A 24,361-nucleotide genomic window follows, 5' to 3' on the forward strand; every position below is an offset into this window, starting at 1 on the left:
GGGTGGGGCATGGCAGGTAATTGCCAATCTGGAATGAGGTTCTTCAACGGCATGTGGGGTGGGAGCGGGGGAGTTGCTCCGGTTATCCACTCCTCTTACCCTTGTAAAGCAGATTGCAGGGATAGTATAAACGAGGGTTGTTTGTAGCTTTCCTCTGTGTTTGGTCAGTTCCTAGTGAGAATGTTATAGCGTTTGGCACAATTATGAGATGCAAGGAACAATATAGGGAGGGGAGATGGGGGCGGGGGGCTTATCAGTTCTGAGAAATACCTATGTGTAGCATTTGCTCGTGTTGAGTTCACACTGATGCCATTTATTCAGGGACAGATGCTTGGTTCCCAGGTAATTATTGTGAGGTTCACCACATCCAGATGTACGAAACGGGAAAATAGTGCTTTGTGGTTCCTGGAAAATATAACCGCTCCATCCAGTTGTGATTAAGTAATGAGCGCTATATTATTTCTAGGAACAGGTTTTTTCTTGAACTGTCCATCGATATATGGTTAAACGGTTCCTGGAGAGTACTACAATGGTCTGCCCAGTGTGGTTTCCAATGGGGCATTTAGGGTTACTGAGATACCTAGTAGAAAACTTGATGGTTCAATCAAGAGATTTGTAAGGGGAAAAGGTAGGGCTAGTCTGTTCCCCATAAAGTGTTATCTATTTACACTGGAAGCAATGCTTAGGGTTCTGCAAGAAATTGGAATGTCGCCCAGTTCATGAGAGATTTGTGGAGTCCATATGTAGCTATTTAGGTAATGGAGGTAGTTATGCAGTGTTCGGTCTTCTGTGCATGGTTGGTTATTTAGTGAGTGGTGTTGGCTGCTACAAGCACACAAATTATCTATTGCCTTTTGTTTCTCACCTGGACAAAACACTGTGAAATTATGAGCTCCTTTGATATGGAGCCTTTGCTTTAAACAGTAGGTATCATTAGTAGGTTTCCATGGATGTTTTCTACTGAAGATGTTTTGAAGTTGCAAGGTTGGGGACCACACATTAAGGAATATAAGAATCCCCTCTGGTGATTATAGTTAGTTACTGTGGAATAGCGTGCTGTGTGATTAAACAAAACCCTAAAACTACAAGTGCGACTTTGCCCCATTGCTGTTATGGTAATCCTTTCATATTTGGTTTTCTATTGCTGTGGTGCTTGATTAGAATTGAATTTGGCTATGTTTAATTCTTCCAGAAAGAATACAGCAACACTTGAAACACCATGGCAGAGTCTGAAAACATCGAGGTGACTGTGAAGACTCTAGATTCTCAGACCAGGAGTTTCACAGTAGAAGTAGAGGTAAGGAGAGCTTTTTAAGCAGGTTTATTTAAACAAAAATTTATATTTGTGGGTTAAAATGTAAAGTCCAGGTGGGAAGGTGTCTCTTTGTATACACATTAAGTGAAGATATTTTTACGTATTTGTGATATTTGGAGGGTTTCTGTGCCAAGCAGTAAACCTCACTTTAGAAAATATATGTGAAAAGGGAAGTTTTTGTTGGGCTTTGTTCTTTAATGTTCTGTTTTTGATATTTTACAGATCACAGTGAAGGACTTCAAGGAGCACATAGCCACGTCAGTTGGCATCCCATCTGAAAAGCAGAGGCTGATCTACCAGGGTCGGGTACTTCAGGATGACAAGAAACTGAAGGACTACAGTGAGTTAGGACTACAGGGAACCAGTGGCTGTTGGAAGGAAATAATAATCTTAATACTTAGCCTTCTGTTTTGCATGCTTTATTAGACTGGGGAGGGATAATTCAGGAGAGCTGCATCCGGTGAGTCCTGTTCACCTCACTTGTGGTTTTTAATACGTAATCTTTAGGAAGAAAACAGCTTGGTGAAGCACGTTCAGTTATTACTGAAGACGTGCACCAGTTTTAATTAGCATTGTTCAGCGAGTGGTATTCTTTTTCCAATAGTATTTGTCAAACAACATATTCAAGAACATCTTCTTTGAAGGTGTAGTGGATTTTGTTCTCAATAGGAAATTGCAGTCTGGACTGTGCGTGTTTAATTTACCAGGGAATTCTGCTGGTCAATTTCTGACCGACTTGAAGGTGAAACTGTTTTGAGCTCCCTAGAAGAAGCCTATTAATTTACATTTGGCTTCATGGATGCATCGTTTTGACCAGTCTTTTTAAAAAATATATATGTATTATTTTAATGATATGGATCTCTCCCCTGGGTTTAAATGGTTTCCTGCTTGTAGGAGATTTTCAGGTCCAATTTAGAGGGCGTGGCCTTAGATGGTTGGAGGATATGGGCAAATGTAGCAGGATGACTCAAACTGATCATCTGCTGCCGCCTTATGCTGATGCCGGCCTTTACTTGAACTTGCAGAAGGCCAGTTGTTTAGATACTTCACAAGTATGAAGAATAATAGTTCAGGCACTCATTCATCATAATGATGAGAAAAATCAATAGCAAATTAGTATAAACAATTAATGTTAAATATAACCAAATCTGAATGTTGTGGACATTTGCTGCTCCTCTGGCATGGCTTTAAACTTGCATAAGTTTGGAGAATGACTAGGTCCTTGGAATTGATTTTTCCTTGTGGAAATTAAGTATAACATACTATCAGACATTGTTCAATCCCCCAAATTCGATGGAATCCTTGATTCCATTCAACTAAGCCGTACAAGATCTTCTAATGGCTTTTTTAGTGAAATGCTTTTTGTCGAATCACCTGTTCTCTACCAGACAGTCGACAGAAGTATCCTTCTGGTACCATTGCCCTCCTATCCACCATAAGCAAGGGTTCTCGCTGTGTTGCAAAGGCCCATTTGTTCATCACTAGCCAACTGCTGACCTGTAGTAAATTTGTAGATTGGGAAAGGCAAGTGTTCCCTCATTGTGGTCCGGGTCTGCAGCACTGTTCTTGGGGTACCCCACCCCATAACAGTGTCCATGTCACAGAATCTATCGTCCGAAAGAAATTGTCAGGGATGTCATATAGCGTTTTCTGTAGCATGTAAAGGAATCTGGGTGGCTTTCTCCCCTTGTAGAGGGCTGCCCTACCATCAATAAAATGGGAACCATCCTCCGGTGCCTCATGTACTCACATAAGACCCTTCCCAGGTTTCATCAGTGAAATTCAGCAGGATCCACCATCTCTCAGATCCCTAAGTACCTGAACACCCCCAGCAGGCATGTCCAGTTCTCTGGGGGGTCTCCACAAGGGTGATCAGGAAAGTCAAGGACTTACACTCATTAATGGGTATCCTGGAATAGCTCCTGAAGATATTCAGGATGCCGGGGATGCATTCCCACAGGTGTGGCAGATGTAAAAACATATCAGAAACATAGAGGGATAGGGTTTCCTCCCTCATGGTCATACCAAAGTCACTGTATCTGTGCATCTACCCCTAGTCAACATGCCAGGGGCACCCATGCTGGTTCAACAGGATGGAGAGTGGGTAGCCTCATCCTCCTCCCCATACTGAACTCCCTTGACATTGTCCCATGAACTCTGACCTTCGCTACTGGGGTGGTATGAAAGACTTATCCAGTACAACATTTTTGGCAGAACTGCCAGCAAATAGTTGCATTCAGCTGAGTCATATGCCTTTTTGGCATCTAAAGCCAGCAGACCCACAGTAGGGACCGACGACACTTCAGACACCCAAACTGCCATCTAAGATTTTAATGAGTGGATCGTATAAAACTGATTGATCTGATGCAATTAATGTATCAATCACTTAGAAGAGGTGGAAGCCCAGTACCTTTGTTAGGACCTTCATCCCAATATTAAGCAGGGTGATTGGCAAGTGGGAGGCCTACTGGCTTGCCATCTTTATAAAGCAGCACTATTATTGCTGTTTGTACATCCCAATGCAAACTCCTTTCCTCCCTGTCCTCCGACCACATATGACAAAGTCTCGCCCACCAGGATCCCCAAACTCTTGAAGAACTCTGCTGAAAATCTATGGGGTTCTGGGCATTCCACCCCCCCCCCCCATATATCCCCCACCCTCTGGAGTTTTGTATTGCCTCTTCCATCCGAATTTGCCTGTCCAACGTCATCTCGGCTGAGAGCCTGTGTTTGAATGTTTGCCAAAAACTCTTGCAGTACAGTTTACAGTGTCCAGTTCCAGGGCAATACAGGTCAGTCAACTGAGTCGCGAATGCCTGGGCTATTCTGTCTGCTGTCTACTACACTCCCCTCTACATTAACCACTTTGTGGATCCAGTGTTTCTCCTACCTCTGCCAAGCGGGCCATGCAAGTAATTTGCCTGCCTTACTGCCTACTTCATACAGTTTATGCTGCTTAGATCTAAATTGTGCTCCAGCCTACCCTTCTGCAAGTCTGCTTTATTTATCCCTAGCAATTGTAATTTGATGCAGATGTTCCCGAGTGTGCTGCTGAATATACTCTGCCTCCCATCTTGTCAGCTAGCATTCCATATTTTATACTACTCTGAGTACCTCTCTTCTTTCCTCTAACCTATGATATGGGACATACCCTTCATCACAGCTTTATATACCTTCTAAACCACCATGCTTGTTCCCACCGTTCCCGCATTTGCCTTGCAATCTGTGTTAGCTGTAAGTAACATTTTGGTATGCCATTCTTGTAGTTTCCAGTTGTCTGCCTTTCTGAACTCTATACTGTATTAACAGCACATTTACTGGCGAGTGATTTGAAATTCCCCTAGGGTAGGTTTCCGTTGTCCTGAAATCTACCACTCTGTACCCATGGGCCCAGAAAGTAGTCCAGCAGAACCATAGAGCCTGCGGTCCTAGAGGCATAAGGATGCTGCCTGTTTTTTTGGTGATGCTCGTCCCTCCAAAGATTTGTCGGCCCCAGTGCTATGGTATAATTCCAATAATCGAGTATCCATAGTTGCTTGGCTACCTCTTACTAGTATGTCAGCCTCTTCTCTCATAGTAAGATTAAAGTGCCACCCCAGTACTGTACACCTGTCTGGAGTTAGTGCCAGCCATCTCCACATTTTTTGTGGCATCACGGACTAATGTCTGGGAGTGAAATACCAGAATGGCACTATTATTAGTCTTGCATTTCACTCTCCGCAGGTCACTACATGGCACCCACCCAAATCTACCCATGTTTCAGTAGCCATTAGAGGCAAAGATCTAAATGCTACAGCCATTCTCCTGGATCTCGCGGTAAATCTTGCATGCTCTAGAGCTTTATACTTTTTCCCAATCTCACTGATCAGTCTCCTGGAGTAAGAAAACAGGATTCTACAGGAATCAGAATACTACCCCCACCTCTAATTCGTGCTACATCTAGCTGACGTTCTAGGAGAGAATGATTAACCCCTGTCCTCTGAAGTCCCATTCTTCCTCCATGACCTGTCCTTAGGTTTGACCTAATACCTCTGAGCGTCGTCCTCTTCCTATCCATCTGTGTGCTTTAGTAGCCTTTATTCCCTCCCATGCCTCAAATAACTCTTCACTCGCCTCAGACGGAGTGTGGAACTACCTGTGTCACCAAAGCTTGAGGCATCTGTCGCCCTCCCTTTCAGCATCAAACCTGTTTACAGTCGCTTATTCGTCAGTCTCTCCTCCATTAACTCCCCTCAGTCTTGGTTCAGGCACATGGTTGCAGCCCCCTCCTATCCTCTGATCACTTTGGCACCTGATGATGGCAGTCAGGATTTGGGTGGGTCCCTTTTGCGGTCTCCCTCCTCCAAGACCACGGCTGTTGATCCTTCATCCGCCGATGTCTTCATTCGGACTGCACTGCTCGGTGATGCCTGAGCGCTTCCATGTTCCACACAGTGACATCCTTCGAGGCCTCTTCCAGAGATTTGCAAAACTAGGACTTCTCTTCTGTTTGAATTCTCAGTTTCTCCAGGAGTAATCTGTTCTGCAATTTACTAGTCGAGTCTCTCGCAGGGTGCCATGCCTAATGGCTGCCCAAAGGATCGTAGTGCCATCTTGAAGGTTGAGGATAGAGGCTATGAGTTAGTGGCTTTGCCCGGGGTTTGGTGCGGGCGCGGCCTGAAATGCATTTCGCTCATTCCACCGCAAATCCCACAAAGGGCACATTGTTGCTTTGGGATCTTCTGTCCACATCCTCTGCTGTGGTTTGTGGGGGGGGCCTTGTCTCGTTGAGATGGTGGACCTCATCATGCAAGGTTTTAAATAAATACATTTCTTCTCGTAAGGTGACCTCTGCCGTGGTCACTCTGTACGCCAGTTTCCCTACTTCTGCCTTCATATGAGGATGATCTCCAGGGCCACTGTGTCTGTCTTACTCTCCAGGGCTGTTCTGGTTTTCGTGATGGCGTTGGGTCATGGTCTCCCTGTCAGTCCTTGTTTTAGCTGTCAAGTGGCCTTCCAGACCAAACCCCTAGCTCATGTCTGAGTGTTCCAGTCTGGACCTTTTTAAAAGAGTCCATTGGCTTGTTTTTACTACCTTGTTTGCAAAAAACTTTGTATTCTTAGTCTCTTGGTGTAATGTCCAACTGCAATGGAGAGCCTCTCTGCCCCCATTCAGCCCAGATATCAGAAGGGGCCTGGGTCCGTCTCCATAGTACACATCAGACTTTGTCTCTCGGTTGCGGAGTCATGCCTCTGAGCAGTCACCTCCTTAGTCTGATGTCCACTTATAGCTATTAACCAACCACATTTTCTTGTTAAACCTATGGTGCTATGCACCCACAATATGATAGGTGCAACATGTGGCTATCCATTCTGATAGCGTATTCTTCAAGCTGGTGTGCACCCAGTTATTTACTGGGCAAAGTTGGATAGCTTTATCATGTTTTAATATTTAGGAGTTTAATTCCTCCTTCATAAACTGACTCCTAAATTCTATTTTTGATGACCACCTGTCCAAAGAAAAGCCCTCAAAGGATTTCTACAGATTCAAGATAAGGAAGTCCTCCTGCGTACCGACAACATGTTGGCCATGTTTTACCTTCAGAAGCAAGGACGTGCACACTACCTTCCTTGTCAACCCTATCTCCAGATTTGGTGCTAGGTCATTCATCATCTGATCCACCACCTGGCGGAGTATCTGATGGGAATGGACGACGACTTTGCAGACCTACTTAGGATGTAGTACAAAGCCCCGAATAGCCCACTAGTCTTGCTCCCTTACGTCTGCAGATTGGGCACCCTGCACATAGATATTTTCATAACAGTGGAAAACGCAAAATGCTGAAACTTCACTATCAGGTTTCCTCAGACCCAATCCTTGGGCAATGCTCTGTGGATGAACTAGTTGGGGACCTTTGCCTACACTTTTCCTCCTCTCCTGCTAATCCTGCACATGATGAGGAAGCTCAGGCAAACATCCCTCACCTGTATTTTGTTGGCCCCAGCATGGGCCAGACGACCATGGTCTCAACCCTGGTAGATCTGCCCATTGCTCCTCACAAGAATTTCCCCAACAGGCTGGAACTATTCACTCAGGATCATGGCCAAATCAGCCACCGAGGCAGACCCCACACAGCTCAACCTGGCATTGGGCTCCTAAAGTCTTAGTTTGGGTGGCTTAGTAATGGTGTCGGGGGTGGGGGCATTGGGGTGCCCATTTCGGGCAGCCCCACCTTAAAAACAAATGCGCAAAAAAAAATCCCTGGCGTGTAGTGGACTTTGTGCCCCCCCCAGGGGGGCAGAAAGCCTGAAAATGGCCCAATTTTTTGGGGGGAGAGCAAAGGCCCTTGCCCTTGCTCCTCCCCTCATGCCCCCCCCTGGTGTCTAGTGGTGGATCCTTGCTTGGGCACCAAGCGGGGATCCACTGGGGATGGGTACCATTGGAAAGGGCTCTCCCCTTTCCAATGTGTCTTCCTATGTGCTCAGGGGGCTGATCGTTATTTCACTGAAACAGGGTGTGGGGGAGCCTGTGGAGATGGGGAAACTCTTTCCCAGCTCCTGAGGCTTTGAGTGAAAAAGAAATCCCTCTGGCGCCTACACCAAAGGGATTTCCGGTGCCATGTGCTAGGACGGCTGCGAGCCATCCTGAGCACACGTCCATCGTCCTGAGCACGGAAGGGGTTAAGAAAGGAGCGTGAAGCCCCGCCCATCATTTCCATTGGCTACCCTTCTCGTTTATGCTAAACGGTGGCCTGCTATTGGAAATGGAGTTTTGTAGCCGTGGCCCTTTCTGTTTTTCAGACGGCCCATCCGGACAGGCTCGTCTGCTTCAAGGCTGTCGTGAAGCATTTTCTTATCTTTATGGGACCATGTGTTTCTAATTAGCGTGGAGGAGGTCACTAGCGCACTGCACCCGGATTCTGAAAGGGAAAAAAATCTTGGATTCCTCAAGATTTTTTACCTGTGAGAGGTCGGGGTAGTGCGCTCCTCCAGGCTAATTAGAAACACATAGCCCCATAAAGATAATAGATCGAAGGGCTGAGAGGAACTAAGTTGAGCTGTCCGGTCGATTTGTTCATCGGTTAGCAGTCAGTCTGTGGTGGGGCAGAGATGAGGATTGTTTTGGGGGGAGCTGGTCACATGGCTTTGAGTTGTTAGTTGGTGCAAGGATTGAATGATGTGTGAGGTAACTTATCCACAAGAGCAGCGAGCTCTGAGAAACGTGTTGGCGGCCAGAATGGAGCTTTATATAGGCGACAGACCTGTGCGTGACTTACAAAGGAGTGATGTCATGCCTGCCCTGCCGCCCTCCGCCTCTGGCTGGGCGGTAGGATCGCAGCCGCATCTTAATTTCCCTTTCAGCAGCCAGGCTATGAATGCTGATCAGCTGGGTGCTTCTAGGCACCCGTAACTAAGGGTCCTGGGCTCCTGTCAGCCTAACGGGGGATCTTGTGGTACAGGCATAGACGGGTTCCACCCTTGGTCGTTCTTTTCTCATCTGGGAGTTACCAGCCCATCCCATGGCCCTGACATGCGTGTGCCTTCTTCCGCCAGGCCCCATTCCACGTTCAATATTTTCCATCGCCCTTCCTAGCAGTACAGCATGCATTGTAGTGTTTTCTCAGCCGTTCCGTATTGTATTGTAATTGCATTTATATAGCGCTTTTGCGGCGGGTAGCACGTTACTTCGTGACCCATAGAGGATTAGTGTTGATTTAGTATAGTGAAACATGCAAGTACATTTTAAGTGGTGGATAGGTTAGTCAGTTATTTGGATATGGAATGATAGCAGAATGATAGAGGAGGACAATGGTTTGTATTTATTTATCGCTTGTTGACGCACGCTATTCTGGAAGCCTATAAAGGATTACTGGTGAATTAATATGGTGAAATGTGAGGTAATTTCAGTGGTGGATATTAGTCTGTTACTTGGAGTGAGAGGGATAGCGGAGGGATAAAAGGGGAAGAAAGATTAGCATTCATATAGCACTTGTTACCCTTAATGGGTGTTGAAGCGCTTTTCTGGCGAGTAGCACGCCACTCCTGAACCCATCAAGGATTTGTGTTTAAATTAGTATAGTATAAATATGAAGTAATTTGAGTAGTAAATGTTATTCAGTTATTTGGGCAGTATATTAGTGTAGTTGAATATGGAATTTGAAAAGTGAACATGTTAGTCTGTTAATTTTGATTGAAAAGGATAGTGGAGGGATAAAAGAGTAAAAGATTTTTATTTTTTTTAGGTCTTATCAGTAGGAAGAGAAATGAGAAAGGGCAGCATTTCTGGCCCTAGTCCTGACCAGTCTCGAACAGGCTCAAGCAGGCAACTACCCTTGTCCTTTCCGCCCTTAGCTCCGTAAACCTGTAGTCCTGCTGCGGTGTCCCGAGTCACACCGCAGCAGGACTACAGGTTTACGGAGCTCGCAGACCGATAATTTCGGTCCTCTCCACCTGCCTGGTGACCCATGAGGCTTTAACAGCTAATAGCGAGTTAAAGCGGAGGGAATCCCCCTCCACACACGTATAGCACCTTAGCGTGTGCGACACTTTGTAAACACGTATCACTTAATATAATTTATAGTTTTTTCACCCACACACTCATTGGTCCTGAGGAAAGCCAGTTGTAAATATAAAACGCCTGGCTGAAACATGTCGACCACATAGGACGTGGGAGTTCATAATTCGCTCCACTGCGTCCGTTTGCCTTTTTATTCGCTAGCGTGGGCCCAGATATTAAAGTTTTCTATATACCCTCGGGAACTGGGACCTACTGCATAGCTTTTAAATCACTTTCTTACACACCCCCTCACAGCACACTCAGAGAAGTATACCAGCTCCTCAGTAAACTGGAGTCGAAGCACACCCGGGACACATTCGGTGTCTCTGTGGTGGGCCCGATGATGAAGCATGCCACCAACTAGGTTGGTGGGTGAGGGCTTAACAACCAAACCAAATGGTTTGCCATCATACGTACTGAGTCTCCCTATAAACACAACAAAGCTAGTCCTTTATTGATAAGTACATACTTAAATTAATATCTAACAGGAGCACGAACAGAGAACCTCGGTTGCCAGTAAAAATAATTAATTATGAATCAAACCTTTCATGGCGGTGGTAATCTGGCATCATAATCAAATACATATGCTAACTATATTTCATGTAGCGTACATCTATGCACAAGAAAATGTTCAGAAAAATAAAACTTTTGCGCAAAACAGAACCATAATAGAGCCCTTGAATAATAGGTTAGCAGCACTGAAACTAAAAGGGTGACGTCAGCATGTAACATTAGAAACCGGTAAATGTAGAAAACATATGTACAGAAATATGAAATAATTAACTAACTTCTTTAGCAGAACTGTGAAATACATAATGAAACTGATATTAGGTCAAGCATTTAACATTGAAAAAAAAATTAACGTAACTAAAGAAGTGGTAATTTATACCTACTGCATATATCAATCCTATTAAATGGAAAAGCAGCTAGGACAGCAAAACAGGGCATTGAATCATAAAATGAAATTATATAATCCAGCATTAAACCTTTAACAATTGAGGTAATTTAAGAACTGGTAAAATCAATATTTCATATGAACTTATAAAAGGCATAACAATACAGAGCACACAAACATTAGTACAAATCACGGCGTATCATAAATCGAACATAATGAAACAAACTGGTGAGGGAATGGTCACCTAAAAAGTGTTAATTGGTAGGAAAAAAAATAAACTAAAATAAGTAAAGTGGTCACCGTTGTCAATTGTTAGAAGAACACAGTAAAATGTGCTTAAATATGAATTAAAGAATGTTAAAGACTGAACTTGCAGTAGAGACATAGCGCTGTAACTTTCTAAGACACTGAACTTGTCGTAAAATAAATGGTGCTTGTCACCGAATGTAGGAAACATGCGTGACGTTGTTCTCACTCTGTTGAACTAAGAATAAGTTGAAAAAGTACCTGCGTTGAAATACGAAGTTCAAATGAGGGATTGCGATTATTATTTGAAGAAAATCAGGCATTCAAAAGTGCATGAGGGAGGCTTCTGAACGGAAACTAAATTGAACAAAGTTGATAGTTTTGAGATGCTGCAAGTGACATCAAGCAGAATCTTAACCTGGTGGCATGCACGATGACGCCGCGCCGGTTGGTTGAAGGCAGGAAAATGCACCCACAGCTATCAGCGCAGCTCTATTGATGATGAGTTCACGTCACAGCAGAGACAGAAGCATTGATGGAATGTCAGGTTTCGATGAGGCTGCACGCGCTGGATGAACACGCATTGTGTTAACACAAGCCTCGTTTGAATGAAAAGGTGGCGGTTCAACTGCCGAAAGGGAGAGGCATGTGCTAAAAACATAGTTAAATTGTAGAAATCGCCATAAATCCATAAAAGATTGAATCCCAAACGCTTGAATGTAATTAATGATTCATAAGGGTTGAAAGACTTGTGTGCAACACTACAACACTGCATAAAGGAAGCAGGGAATCATGAAACGTGGGCAAAATGACATTTGCTTCATGGCAGCGAAACAGGAGTTAAGTGGCAAGTAGAATGAATCACTGCAGTCTTAGAATTAAATTGCTGCCTTAGTTTGAAATAAACGACTTAGAAAGCAGGGACTGGCAGGTCAGGATGAGGACGACCAGTAGAGTGGAATGGTCACTGGTGGGGTTTTTTAACATGCCATTATGCTTAAGAATATGTAGAATAATAAGAGAAAGTTCTTTACCTCGAAGTCCATTGGAGTAGTAAGCAGAAGTGCCCAAATCTGTAGTGAAGTTCTTTACCAAATAGTCATGCATGCCTATGATCCTGTTATACAGGACAGGTTATGGGTAAACTTTGATAATCCCCTTAAAGATGTCCACACAGTCGTGAATTATCTGGCAGATGTGCAAAGACTGTCAAGAATACTGAGATTTCTCAACAAGAAATCGTTCCCAGAGTTCTTTCGAACAAACCTAAAGTCAGCTCCGCAACCAGGGTTGGTAATAACAGAGGGAGCAATTTTAACAAGAAAGAATTTAGATGTTACAGATGCGACAGTAAAAATCATCTTACTAATGACAAGAAATGTCCTGCCTTCAAAATACGATGTACATTTTGTGGTAAAATGGGTGATAAAAAAAACCTAACAAAGATAGTTAAATGCTTTGAAGAAGGTATGTTCGCTCCCGATTATGAAGACCGCGATGATGTTGACTGCATTGTTTCAAGGTCTGATGGTAATGTTGTCCTCAATATTGTACTTAACAATGATTCTAACAAGCCTATGTGTTCAATGTTCATGGGAGGTGTAAATATATATATCTCCGCATATTATGGGTTCTCTTTCACAATTGTGAATGAGACTGTATGGATTGACAAATTTGTTAAAAAAACAAGGTTTCTTACGAGGGTCCTAATACAAATTCAAACTTGTGAAACAATTGAAGACCGGTTTTGATATTTTACGCTAAAAAGTGGGATGTAGGCTAGAACTCTATTTTCAGGGATTCTGTGTACAAAGTGGAACAAGCATTGGCGAAGCCAATGGGTCTTGCCTGTGCGAGAGATATTGGCTTTGGGAATGTGGTTTAGCCATGTTGTACACCAGTGTTGCTGCTGTTCAGCATGACTAAACGTGAGTGGTGTGTGGTGGAGTAATCTAAATTGGGGAGAGATTGCAGCGGGAGAGATTGCAGCGGGCAGATTAGGGATAGGGTGCAAGTGTGGGCGGATTGGGGATAGGGTGCAAGTGGGGACGGATTGGGGACAGGGTGCAAGTGGGGGCGGATTGGGGGACAGGGTGCAAGTGGGGGCGGATTGGGGGACAGGGTGCAAGTGGGGGCGGATTGGGGGACAGGGTGTAAGTGGGGGCGGATTGGGGGGCAGGGTGCAAGTGGGGGCGGATTGGGGGGCAGGGTGCAAGTGGGGGCGGATTGGGGGACAGGGTGCAAGTGGGGGCGGATTTGGGACAGAGTGCAAGTGGGGGCATATTGCAAGTGGTGATGGAGTAGTGCAGATTGGATTGGTGTGGAGTGCGATGCAATGAAGGGGAGCAGTAGCACATGGAGGAAAGGGGGGAGAAGCAGTGTCATGAAGTGCATGTTCCTTTGTCACCAATAGCTGTGTATCATTTTTTATTTTTGGGATTTTTCAGTGTGTGCTTTAGTTTAACCAGAGGTTGGATATGGATGGGATTATTGTTAATTATTTGGAGAGCTGTGTTTCTCAGTGTTTTGTGATTCTACACTTATGTAGCGATATTCTGTTTGTGTAAATTTAAAAGAAATGGAATTCTTGAACTATTAAAAGATTTACAAATGTTAGCGTTAAGGTTGGGGTTTTAGTGGTCTATTGTTTTTCTGCTACTGCTCAGAGACCATATTTGTTAGTGCTTCGACTCTTCACCAAAGATACATTTAGTTGAGCTATCTTTTTCGTACCCTCCTTACCTTTCTCAACATAAAACTGCATTTAAGTGATATGTCACATTCCTGCCTACCTCTGTTACGTGAATTATATTAACGTGTGGCATAACTTCAGTTTAAGAATATTTCTGCCATCCTGTGAGTAAAATTGCAGACAGCAGATAACTATTATTCAAAGCTAATAAAACCTCCACTGCGGGTCCTATGTAGTTTTGCTACCTTTTACGTTGCTAAATAAGTTGTCTGAGGGACATTTAAAGCAACTCTACCAAAGGGCCAGAGGGCTTCCTATAACATATTACTTTGTGTTGGAGTGCACTTTATTCTGTGACAGTAACTGTTTTTTCTCTCATCCACAGATGTGGATGGCAAAGTTATCCACCTGGTGGAGCGTGCTCCTCCCCAGGCACAACCCCCTGCCGGGGGTTCTCTGGGGGCTTCCACCTCAACTGCAACTAATGGGGTAGGACGAGGAGCTGGCCCTACTGTTCACGACCGCAATGCGAACAGCTATGTGATGGTGGGAACCTTCAATTTACCAGTCAGCATAACAGAAACCCAGCAAATCCAAGTAAGTCCTGGTGGCTGCACTGTAGTTGCTCTGTTATGGGTTGACTAGTGTTGCAATTAGGTCTCGTGAGGGGCTGGATGGTGCGCTGCTTCTATTCAATGTGGAAGGGTAAACGTACCTTCAAGGGATTTTGTTTGTACTAGTTTGAAGCTAAAAGCTTATGTTTAGTGACCTGTCACAATTTAGGCCAATGGTGCAACAGTGCAACAACAATTACTCATTCAGTATAGATTCGTCACAGTACGTGATCAAAATGGAAAGGAACAGGTGGAGCGGGTGTATATGAAAAATTTGTATTTAATACTCAATAGAAATTTTTAAAAAGGGTACAGAATAAATAACAATGTTAGGAGTACATGTCATAGAGATCAATCAGAACACTTCTTTGAAACAAATGTTTCTTAGAGATGCCCTCTTAAACATTACCTAGAATCCACGTCTTGTCTGAGAGCCTACCTAAGCTGCCACACAGCAGACATGTTGCTGGACCCCTGGGTAGAGAGCCCCCGCTCTCCTGGGCCTGCAACAATGCACATCCTGGGCAAGGTGCTAGGTCTCCACCCCCAGGATGGGCAGGGCGAAGCTTCAAAGGCATGCCACCTTTGTGAGCATCTCCAGACCACTTGCTGTACTCAGCAACTGACCCCCACCAGTTCTGACCCCCACTCTGGCAGGAAGACTGGCGGGAAACCCTACGTCAGGAAAAGCGGGGGGGGGTGGGGTGCCAGCCTGTGCCTACTCCACCCCTCAGGTGGGAGAGGCGAGGTGAAGCACGCCTCTGGGCTACCGCTATCTTGAGAATGGGGAGCCCTACCCACTCACAGCAAGGCTCCTGCCCCTTCCCACAGGAGAGGAGCAGGTTAGGGGGTGTACCCACCCCTACCTGTAATGCCCCTACATTTTGTATTTAGCGGCACCCTAAACCTTCCTTCCTCTGATCCCGATTTCGAAACAAGGAAGACGACTGGCCGTGCAGCTGCTAACAAGAGGACGACACCAACTGACTTGGCCCCAGCCCTACAGGCCTGTTGATCCTTGAACCTGCTCCTGCTAAATCCTGGCGTCTCCTGCGGACAGCCTCCTCGAACCCCGGAGGACCTGCCTGCCTTGACCCTCTTAGGGACTGGGACTCCCGCGAGCAGTTGTTCTGCTCAAACAGCAATACCCCTGGTACAAGTCAGGAACAGTGAATCCAGCCCACTCTGCACCCGTCGAGCCTTGCCTGTGCCATAGTAGACCAAGACCATGAGAATGTCCCCCTGGCGAATCTGACCTGGAATCCAGTGCCCAAGGACCCTCCTCAACGACCCAGACGACTCCTGCAGACTCCGAATTAGGGACCCCTCCAACAGCGACCAGCAGAGGGTAAGATTTCCCAACCTACTAAGACACACCCTGCACCTGGCGCCCCCTCCCCTCGAAGTGTTGGTCGCTCCAGAAGAACCTCCGTACCCGAGCCTGCAGCCTTTGTTCCCTTTTTAAGATCTCCATTGAATAACATTGAGCGCCCGACTGCTCAAAAGCACCCTGCACTCAGCCGCCCGAGTGCCCCTGGCAGTACAACCTTTGTGCTATCCTACTTCCCCAATTGTCCCGAGCAAGTGGCCAGGAGCCCAGCTGCCACAGCCACATTGTCTGCTATCCAGCAGCCACCAACCGAAGGCCCTCTGCCTCTCATTGTATAACATTGGGCCTAACTACCTCTGCACCTGGCTGCCTCAGTGCCGCTGAGGGTGTACCAACTGTACCTACCTGATCTTGGGAGACCCTTGAGTCTATGCCCAGAACCTTAACTCTGCCAGTCGAGTGCTTGCATAAAAGCTGATAACTCACTTCTCTTCCTTAGGCTAACATTGACTGGTTTCACTTAATAATTCTTGTTAGTGTGGAGTTTTGGAACTTAAAAATAATCTAAAATCAGCCGAACTACGAATTCCGATTAACTCACCTGTTATCTGGAGAGACCCCAGTGCTGCATCTTTGAGCCCAGTACTGACCCTGAAAAGTAATTCTAATCGTCCTTATCAGTAACTTTAATTTCCTTCCATAGGATATCATTGCCTGTTTTTTTGCTGAAAAAGTTTTTGTCGATTTTTGAAACTTACAAATATTCTCTAAAAATCGTGCCAACAATAAAAACGTAATTACTTGCCTGTTTTAGATATAGGTCCCAGTGCTGAACCTGTGGATTTGGGGGTCTTTTGGCAAACCACCAAAGGTGTCGGGGTCACCCTACAGTCCACGGGGGTCCGAAATACAAACTGAGACCAACGCTGAAGCCAGAGATAAAGGATATTTATTACAATCTCATGAGATGGAGAGGCCTAGACAACAGACACCCATAGCTGTCTGAGGTGGCAGTCTGTAAGAATTGTCTTACTTCATGTGTTATATACTCTTTATCCTGCCCCAAGCATGTAAGGGAGTTGTACCAATAACACTTTATTACATTCCTAAACAAATGAAAAATCTGGAGGGTCAGCAGGTGAGTAGCCTTAAGGTTTTAACAGGATATGGGCAAAACATAATTACATAGTTAACAGAGGTTAATCTGATTTAGATGGCACTGTAGGGCATAGCATGTTTACATGTCAAACAAAGGTTAATCTGATAAACACAGGTAACAGTGAGGACCCTGTAGGGTGTAGGCAAAAGGCATTTTTATTACAATTGAGTCTATAAATATTGTCGTTTGGACTACAGCAGGGCAAAGGTGAGCGGTATGATTACACAGCAAGCAAAGAGGTCTGATTAGGCCTCTTGAAGGACGCCTGCTGGGCGTAGTGTGCAGGGTGAGGACGATAAACATCTGGGAAACTCCATGTCCGACAGGTTGAGCCTGGGCTGGTCAGTTAGTGGCTGGCTAAAGCATGAACAGAGTGTCCGTGCAGGAATGCAACAGACCAAAAGGTGGAGCTCCAGAGTGTTTGCGATACAGAGCGAAAGTCAGTCACAAGGGCACAGCACAAAATGGTGGAGTGAATCCCAAAAATGGCAGAGTGAATGGCAAGACAATAAACGCACTTTTCCACAAACCTAGGAATCCAGCACTGGATTACAAAAGTAATTGAACATACTTTAACTGCAAATTGAATTTCCTTCCATAGGACAACATTGGTAATTGCAACTGAGAGTTTCTAAGTGTCAACTTTTAAAATACAATAGTATTCCTTAAAAATCACTACTGTTACCATCCTGCTTTTACTTAAATGTTTACAGCTCATGTCCCTGGACTGAATCTAGGATCCAGTCCTGTGGTTAGAAAAGTAATCTACAAAGAAACTAATTGCATTCAACTAGAAATTCCCATTGAGCTCAATGTTTCATTGTGTTTGAAATTGTGTTGCCTATTGCAACAAACTAACTATTGCATTCAAAAAGTCTATTGCCTATTTGAAAAGTATTTAACTAAAGTAACTCACCCTGAGAGAGTATATTTTGATACCTTGTTGGTTCTAAAATAAAACAACTTTATCTTTTGATACAAAACAATTGGCCTAGAGTTCAGTTCTTGAGTGTGTGAGACCATTTGCTGACTGAGTGTGTACAACAAACTCTTTACACTGTCCTCTGATACTGCCTTACTGCTCGACCAAGCTACCACTTTAGAGAGTAAGCTTCACTTCAAAGGTGTGGGAGGAGTGCTGCTACGGCCTGGGGGAAGCTGGCTGGGGAGGGGGAGGAGAAATCCAAGGAAGGCTGTGTGCGGGGATAGAGGGGAGGTGCTGGAGCTGGTGAACAGATGGCCTGGGGGAAGCTGGCTGGGGAGGGGGAGGAGAAATCCAAGGAAGGCTGTGAAAGTTTATGGCCCAAAAGCGTGTGCCTGTGGCCACGTGAACTCGAAGAAAACAGCACGAAAAAAACCTGTGGTTTCACAAGTATTTTGAGCACTTGGATTCTCGCTCTGCTCAATGCGTATGCGCATTGATAGGTCGCGAGACCTAAAAAATAAGTGACTTTATTGAAAAAAGGTTATTGAAGTAAAAAAGGATGTCTTCTGTGATTCTGATACAGTATTTCAGATCAAGAACCAGAGTTGTATTTCTAGTGCTCTCAAGACTATCATTATTGGTTGCTGACGATGTTTTGACCCCACTGTGGATGTGGGGGGTCTCTTCAGGATAGAGAATTATAGTAACTAATGGACTAAAGCTCCTGTTTATACCATTGCACTTGGCGGCAATTTCTTCCATTTATAAGTCGTCAACGCCCTTAGTTCAAGGAATCTGGTTTTCTGATAGATACATCTGCCAGTGAATTCCTCACCTTGTGAATATCCCCTTGCGTCAGCAACATTCGGAAATTCTTTTTGTAGCTCGACGTGGACGACGTCACAGAGGCACAGCATCACGTGCGACTCTGCTGACGTCACCGACAACATAATAGGCCCACGCCGGCGTGATGACATCAGTTCCCTTTTTTCCGCGTCGTCGACGCTAACGGTTTTCAAGGGATCGTCTGTAGCTTTATAGTAACTTTGTAGTTATTTTCTGTGTTTCATTGTCTTCTGTCGAGATGTCTTCGAAGAAGACTGGATTTAAAGCTTGCGGGGAATGTGGCAAGACAATGTCCATCACTGACCCGCATGAGTGCTGCGTCTGATGGGTAGCTACATCCATGGATTTTGTCAAGCAGTTGGTGCCTAAAATCCCTGAGATCGATGGAAAGGATTTTCAGGAGGTTATTTCTGACCCTCAAGCTGCGACAAGGCAGGTAATCCAGAGTGGGTTGGACATGGCTGATTCAGTGGCGAGAGTGATGGGTTAATCTGTGGCCACAAAGAGAGCTGCGTATTTGAAATAGTTAGAATTCTCTGTGGATGTTAAGTCCGCTTTGATGGATTTGTCCTTTGATGGGTCAGGATTGTTTGGTATAAAGGCTGACGCTGCTTTAGAGCGGTTTAAAGACAGCAGAGCGACAGCAAAATCTTTTTGCCTTCAGACCAGGGGTTCATTTGGAAAACGATTCAGAGGATTTGGCAGATCTTCCTTTCGGGCCTACAAACAATCACAGCAGGAGAATACGCTGTACAAATCATACAGGGGCAGACAGAGAGCTCGTCCTAGAGGTCGCCAAGCCACCTCCTCCGCCATTCAGGATCAAATGGGCCCAGTGGGGGGGCCGGCTTACCCATTTTCTACGAGTTTGGGATTTGATTACATCAGATCTTTGGGTTCTCAATCTCGTGGAGAATGGGTATGCTCTTCCTTTTCGGGAATTTCCCCCCTATTACCCTCCTTGCCAGAGTTATTGTTCGGAGGACCATCTGCTTCTCCTGCAGGAAGAAGTCCTGGCACTGTTCAGAAAGGGTGGGATAGAGGTGGTTCCAGAGCAGGAAAGGGGTCAGGGTTGCTACTCCCGGTATTTTCTGATCCCCAAGAAGTATGGCAAACTTCGTCCTATCTTGGATCTCAGGATCTTGAATCTCTACCTGAAGCAGGAGAAGTTAAAGATGCTTACCCTTGCGCAGGTTCTTCAAGCGCTGCTGGAAGAAGACTGGATGGTGTTGATAGATTTGCAGGATGCATATTTTCATATTCCCATCCTGAAGTCGCACAGGAAGTATCTCCGTTTTACGGTTGGGTCGCAACACTACCAGTTTGCGGTCCTCCCGTTTAGTCTTACTACTGCCCCTCGAGTCTTCACCAAGGTGATGGCAGTGGTGGCAGCCCATCTCAGAAGATCGGGATACCGGTATTTCCGTATCTGGACGATTGGCTGATCAAAGCAGAATCTCCGGAGATAGTGCTCCATCATCTGCAAGAGACAACTCAGTTGTTGCACAGGTTGGGTTTTTCGATAAATGTACCCAAATGTCACCTGGTGCCCTCCCAGCGCAACCTGTTCATAGGTGCAGTACTGGACACAACTGTGTGTCGTGCATTCCCTCCTCCTCAAAGGATTCGCAACATACAGGAGTTGATTCCTTGATTTTACAATGGAGCGGTCGTTCCAGTCCTAAATGTCCTTTGTCTGCTAGGTCTTATGGCTTCTTGCATCGTGTTGGTCGGTCAACCATGCACGCTGGCACATGAGGGCACTCCAGTGGTGCCTCCGCAGGCAGTGGTATCAGCACAGCGGAGATCTCGGAGTTAGTGAGGATCTCGAGAGAAACTGCAGCGGATCTGTCTTGGTGTGGTGTGGAAGGCAATCTGTCACAAGGAAAGCCTTTTCAACTACCTCCATCGGTGGCCACTGAGATATCGGATGCATCCACTCTAGGGTGGGGTGCTCATCTGGGGGATCTGCAGGTTAAAGGTCTTTGATCTCCAGAGGAAAGGTTGCTTCACATCAACCTTCTAGAATTGCGGGCCATACGTCTGGCGCTCAAGGCCTTCCTCCCTTCCTTTCGCGGTCAGTCAGTTCAAGTCCTGACGGACAACACGACCGCGATGTGGTATGTCAACAAGCGGGGAGGAGTGGGGTTCGCAGTGTCTCTGCAGAGAGGCTCTGCGTCTCTGGTCCTGGTTCAGGACCTTCAGATTTGTCTGATGGCAAATCATCTGGCCGGAGTTCTGAACGTTCGTGCAGTCTGTCTGTCGGCAGTTCTCTGCCAACCACGAGTGGAGGCTCCATCCAGAGGTAGTTTGTCGCGTCTTTCGGGCGTGGGGGACTCCTCAGGTGGACCTGTTCGCCACTCACTAGAATGCTCAATGCCAGTCATTCTGCAACCTCCAGTTTCCGATGCAGGGAACCTTGGGGGACGCGTTTTAGTTGAGTTGGGACTCGCGAGTCCCAACTCAACTGAAGCAACTCCTTTACGCGTTTCCTCCCATATCCTTGATTCCTCAGGTTCTGAGGAAGATTCTCCAAGACCGGGCCCAAGTTATATTGATCGCTCCGGATTGGCCAAGAAGGGTGTGGTACACAGATCTTCTCCACCTCTCCTCGTGCCCGCCGCTCCGTCTCCCTCACAGGGCAGATCTCCTCTCTCAGATGGAGGGGCAGGTTCCACACCCCCACCTCCAGACCTTACACCTTCATGCCTGGAGATTGAGCGGGGCAACCTGATTTCCTTTTCTCTTCCGCACGATGTGGTGGATGTCATCTTATCGGCCAGGCGTGACTCTACCAAGTCAATTTATTCTTTTAGATGGTCTAAATTTGTTGCTTGGTGTGGGGAGAAGTCCGTTGACCCTTTAAGGGCTCGTTTGTCCAATATACTTCAATTCGCACTTTCTTTGGCCCAGCAGGGTTTTGCGGTGGCAACTATCAAGGGCTATTTGTCGGCCTTGTCTGCTTTCCTTTGTTTGCCGGACCAGCCCTCTTTGTTTAAATCACCTATTGTATTACGTTTCATTAAGGGCCTTACCAATAAATTTCCTCCAACTCCTTTTATTGTATCTCAATGGGACTTGAACCTTGTTCTTGATGGGTTCGCCTTTTGAACCTTTACACAAATGTCCCTTGAGACTTTTGTCTTTTAAGACTATTTTTCTAGTAGCAATTACCTCGGCAAGAAGGGTAAGTGAGCTTCAAGCTCTTAGTTCAAAGCCCCCATTTTTATCCATTCATGTTGAAAGGATGGTTCTTAGGACCAGGGCTGCTTTTCTGCCTAAAGTGGTTACTCCTTTCCATCTGGGCAGTCCGTCACCCTCCCTACCTTTTATCCTCCCCCTCCCCCTTCTAAGGAGGAGGAGAGACTTCACCGCTTGGACCCGAAGAGGGGGGTGAGCTTTTACCTGGACAGGACAAGTGAGTTCAAGTTGGATGACCAGCTGTTTGTTGGATTTGCTGGCTGGAAGAAGGGGAAGGTGGTGCACAAGCGCACGCTCTCGCGATGTATCATCCTCTGCATTAAGTTCTGCTACGGGTGTGCCTGTTGAGGACATTTGTAGAGCGACGACTTGGGCCTCCCTCCACACTTTCGCGAAGCATTACTGCTTGGTTACCGAGGTGAAGAGGGAGGGCCACTTTGCGGGAGCTGTCCTCCAGGATTTCCTGGTATAGAAGAGTGTACACCTTTCTCCGGGAGTGGGGACTGCTGTGGGACTCTATTCACAAGGTGAGGAATCCACTGGCAGATGTATCTATCAGAAGAACAAGGTACTTACCTTCGGTAACGCTTTTTCTAGTAGAAACAAGATCTGCCTGTGGATTCCTCACTGCCCACCCGCCTCCCTGTTGTCCACTCTTCTATACCTGAGTTTATTGTAATGTATATATTTTTTATTGTCAAGGAAATGTTAAATTTCAATTGCAATCGCATTACTGCATTTGCTTCGCACTGTTATTTTGACATTTGTGTACTGTGTATACTATGTATATATCTACTGTCATCGGTCCGTCCGTGTGCCTCGAAAGCACGGAAAAAAGGGCGGAACTGATGTCATCACGCCGGCGTGCGCCTATTATGGTGTCGGTGACGTCAGCGGAGTCGTGCGCGATGCTGTGCCTCTGACGTCGGCGCGAAGCTACAAAAAGAATTTCCGAATGTTGCTGACACAAGGGGATTTTCACAAGGTGAGGAATCCACAGGCAGATATTGTATCTACCAGAAAAAGCGTTACCGAAGGTAAGTAACTTGTTCATCTGTTATGAATTAGGCACAATCCCATGCAGTTGGACTCCTCAAGCTTGAGCCCTTATGGTATAATGCGTCTGTCGTATGCAGGTACAATAACCATGCAGAGATTGTATTAAATATATTAGATCACTGCCAGTGATAGATTGCGGTCCATGATAGCTGACCTAGTCTTGTGTAGGCATAATAGCCCTCTTTAACAGATCCAGCATTTTGTATTTAATACAAGTTTGTCGTCAATCTGACATTGCATGGGTTCCAGGGAAAAGTTTGGATATGGAAGCCGCCGCAATGCGATGATAGTCAGTGTCTGTGGTGAATTATTTCTCCGACCTGTACTGAACCATCAAGGGCTCCAGCACAAATTGTGGCACCCTAAGAGACTTCTCTCCAATGTTATGCTGGGCTGCTATCGTAGGCTCCATGTTTTGGTGCAGACAAAAGTGAAACCCGACCAGACACATTCCTGTGTGCCAGGCCCCCTAACACTGCATGTAGTACATGTAAGTCACCCCCACAGCAAACCTTACAGCCCTATGGCCGAAACTTTGTATTAAGTTAGGGCATACCAGCATGAGCAGATATGCTCCTGTGCTGGTCATTTCCATTACTGCCAGTGCAAGTGGGAAAACTGAGCCATTTTAGAACATTGTAGGAAGCTGGCTCTGTATATACTATACCAAAGTGAGGGATAGTGTGCACAGAGTCCAGTGGAACCCAGAGGTAGGCAGAGTTAAAAGTAGATAGCACCTTACCTTCTATTTGTGGTAATGTGGGTTGAGCAGAAAGGCTTTATCGGAGGGTAGTGTTAAGCATTTGTTGTACACACTCAATCAGCAAATGATTGTCACACACTCAGACTGAACACCGACCAATTGGTTTGGTATAAAAATATTCTTTCAGTTATTGTATTTCCTAGATCCAAGCAAGTCTAGCACAGTTAAGTGAATAATGCTTTGCGTTAATTATACAGTTTGAATTGTAATAATACAGTTGGAATTGCGGTTGTATACATACTGGAGTTTGATTACAGTAGAATTACTAGTAATGCAAAGCTTTGAAATATTGTACATATATTTTGTATTATCTTTTCAATCGAATGTCAAGTAGATTACTTCACAGATTACTTTTCTTACACAGTGTAGTGTACCTGGATACTGCTCTGGGACACTTCCTGTAAACCGGTAAGTAAAAGCTTTTAGAGACTGTTCTAGATTTTCCAACTCCACGCTTAGAAACTTTTCATAGAAAAACAGTCAGTTATCTTATGGGAGGAAATCGTGATATCGGTTAACTAGTAAGTAATTTGTTGTGGGAGTTTGTATTCTGGGGGTTAGACTCGGGGGTCCCCCAGGGTCAAGGATGCATTCTTGTTCCACCCTCAGCAGCGCTAGGGCTGCTGGGTGCAGAGTGCTGAGGCCCAATGTTATCCAATAAGGGATTGGGGGGCTCCAGTTGGAGGCTGTTTATGAGCAGGCTACAACATTGTGGGCGGTACAAAAGGGAAGAGGTCCCAGTGTAAACTTGAAAATATACAATTTAGATTGCGCAAGCGC

The 24,361-nt window shown here is 45.5% G+C and overlaps 1 protein-coding gene across 9 annotated transcripts in view; it reads left to right on the forward strand.

Annotated features, from left to right (window-relative positions):
• Positions 1-24,361, forward strand: part of BAG6 (BAG cochaperone 6) — a 371,215-nt gene that overhangs the window by 65,566 nt on the left and 281,288 nt on the right. For 6 of the 9 annotated variants that reach the window (XM_086924623.1, XM_086924621.1, XM_086924617.1 and 3 more), the window contains exons 2-4: positions 1,193-1,297; positions 1,538-1,655; positions 14,070-14,281. In XM_086924623.1, the coding sequence (XP_086780749.1) occupies positions 1,220-1,297; positions 1,538-1,655; positions 14,070-14,281 (408 nt within the window). In that variant the 5' untranslated portion in view covers positions 1,193-1,219. The remainder of the gene's footprint in view (positions 1-1,192; positions 1,298-1,537; positions 1,656-14,069; positions 14,282-24,361) is intronic. The other 3 variants (XM_086924622.1, XM_086924625.1, XM_086924618.1) reach the window with 1 other exon arrangement.

The sequence above is a fragment of the Lissotriton vulgaris genome, chromosome 5 (assembly GCF_964263255.1).
Source record: "Lissotriton vulgaris chromosome 5, aLisVul1.2, whole genome shotgun sequence".
NCBI classification, from domain to species: domain Eukaryota; kingdom Metazoa; phylum Chordata; class Amphibia; order Caudata; family Salamandridae; genus Lissotriton; species Lissotriton vulgaris.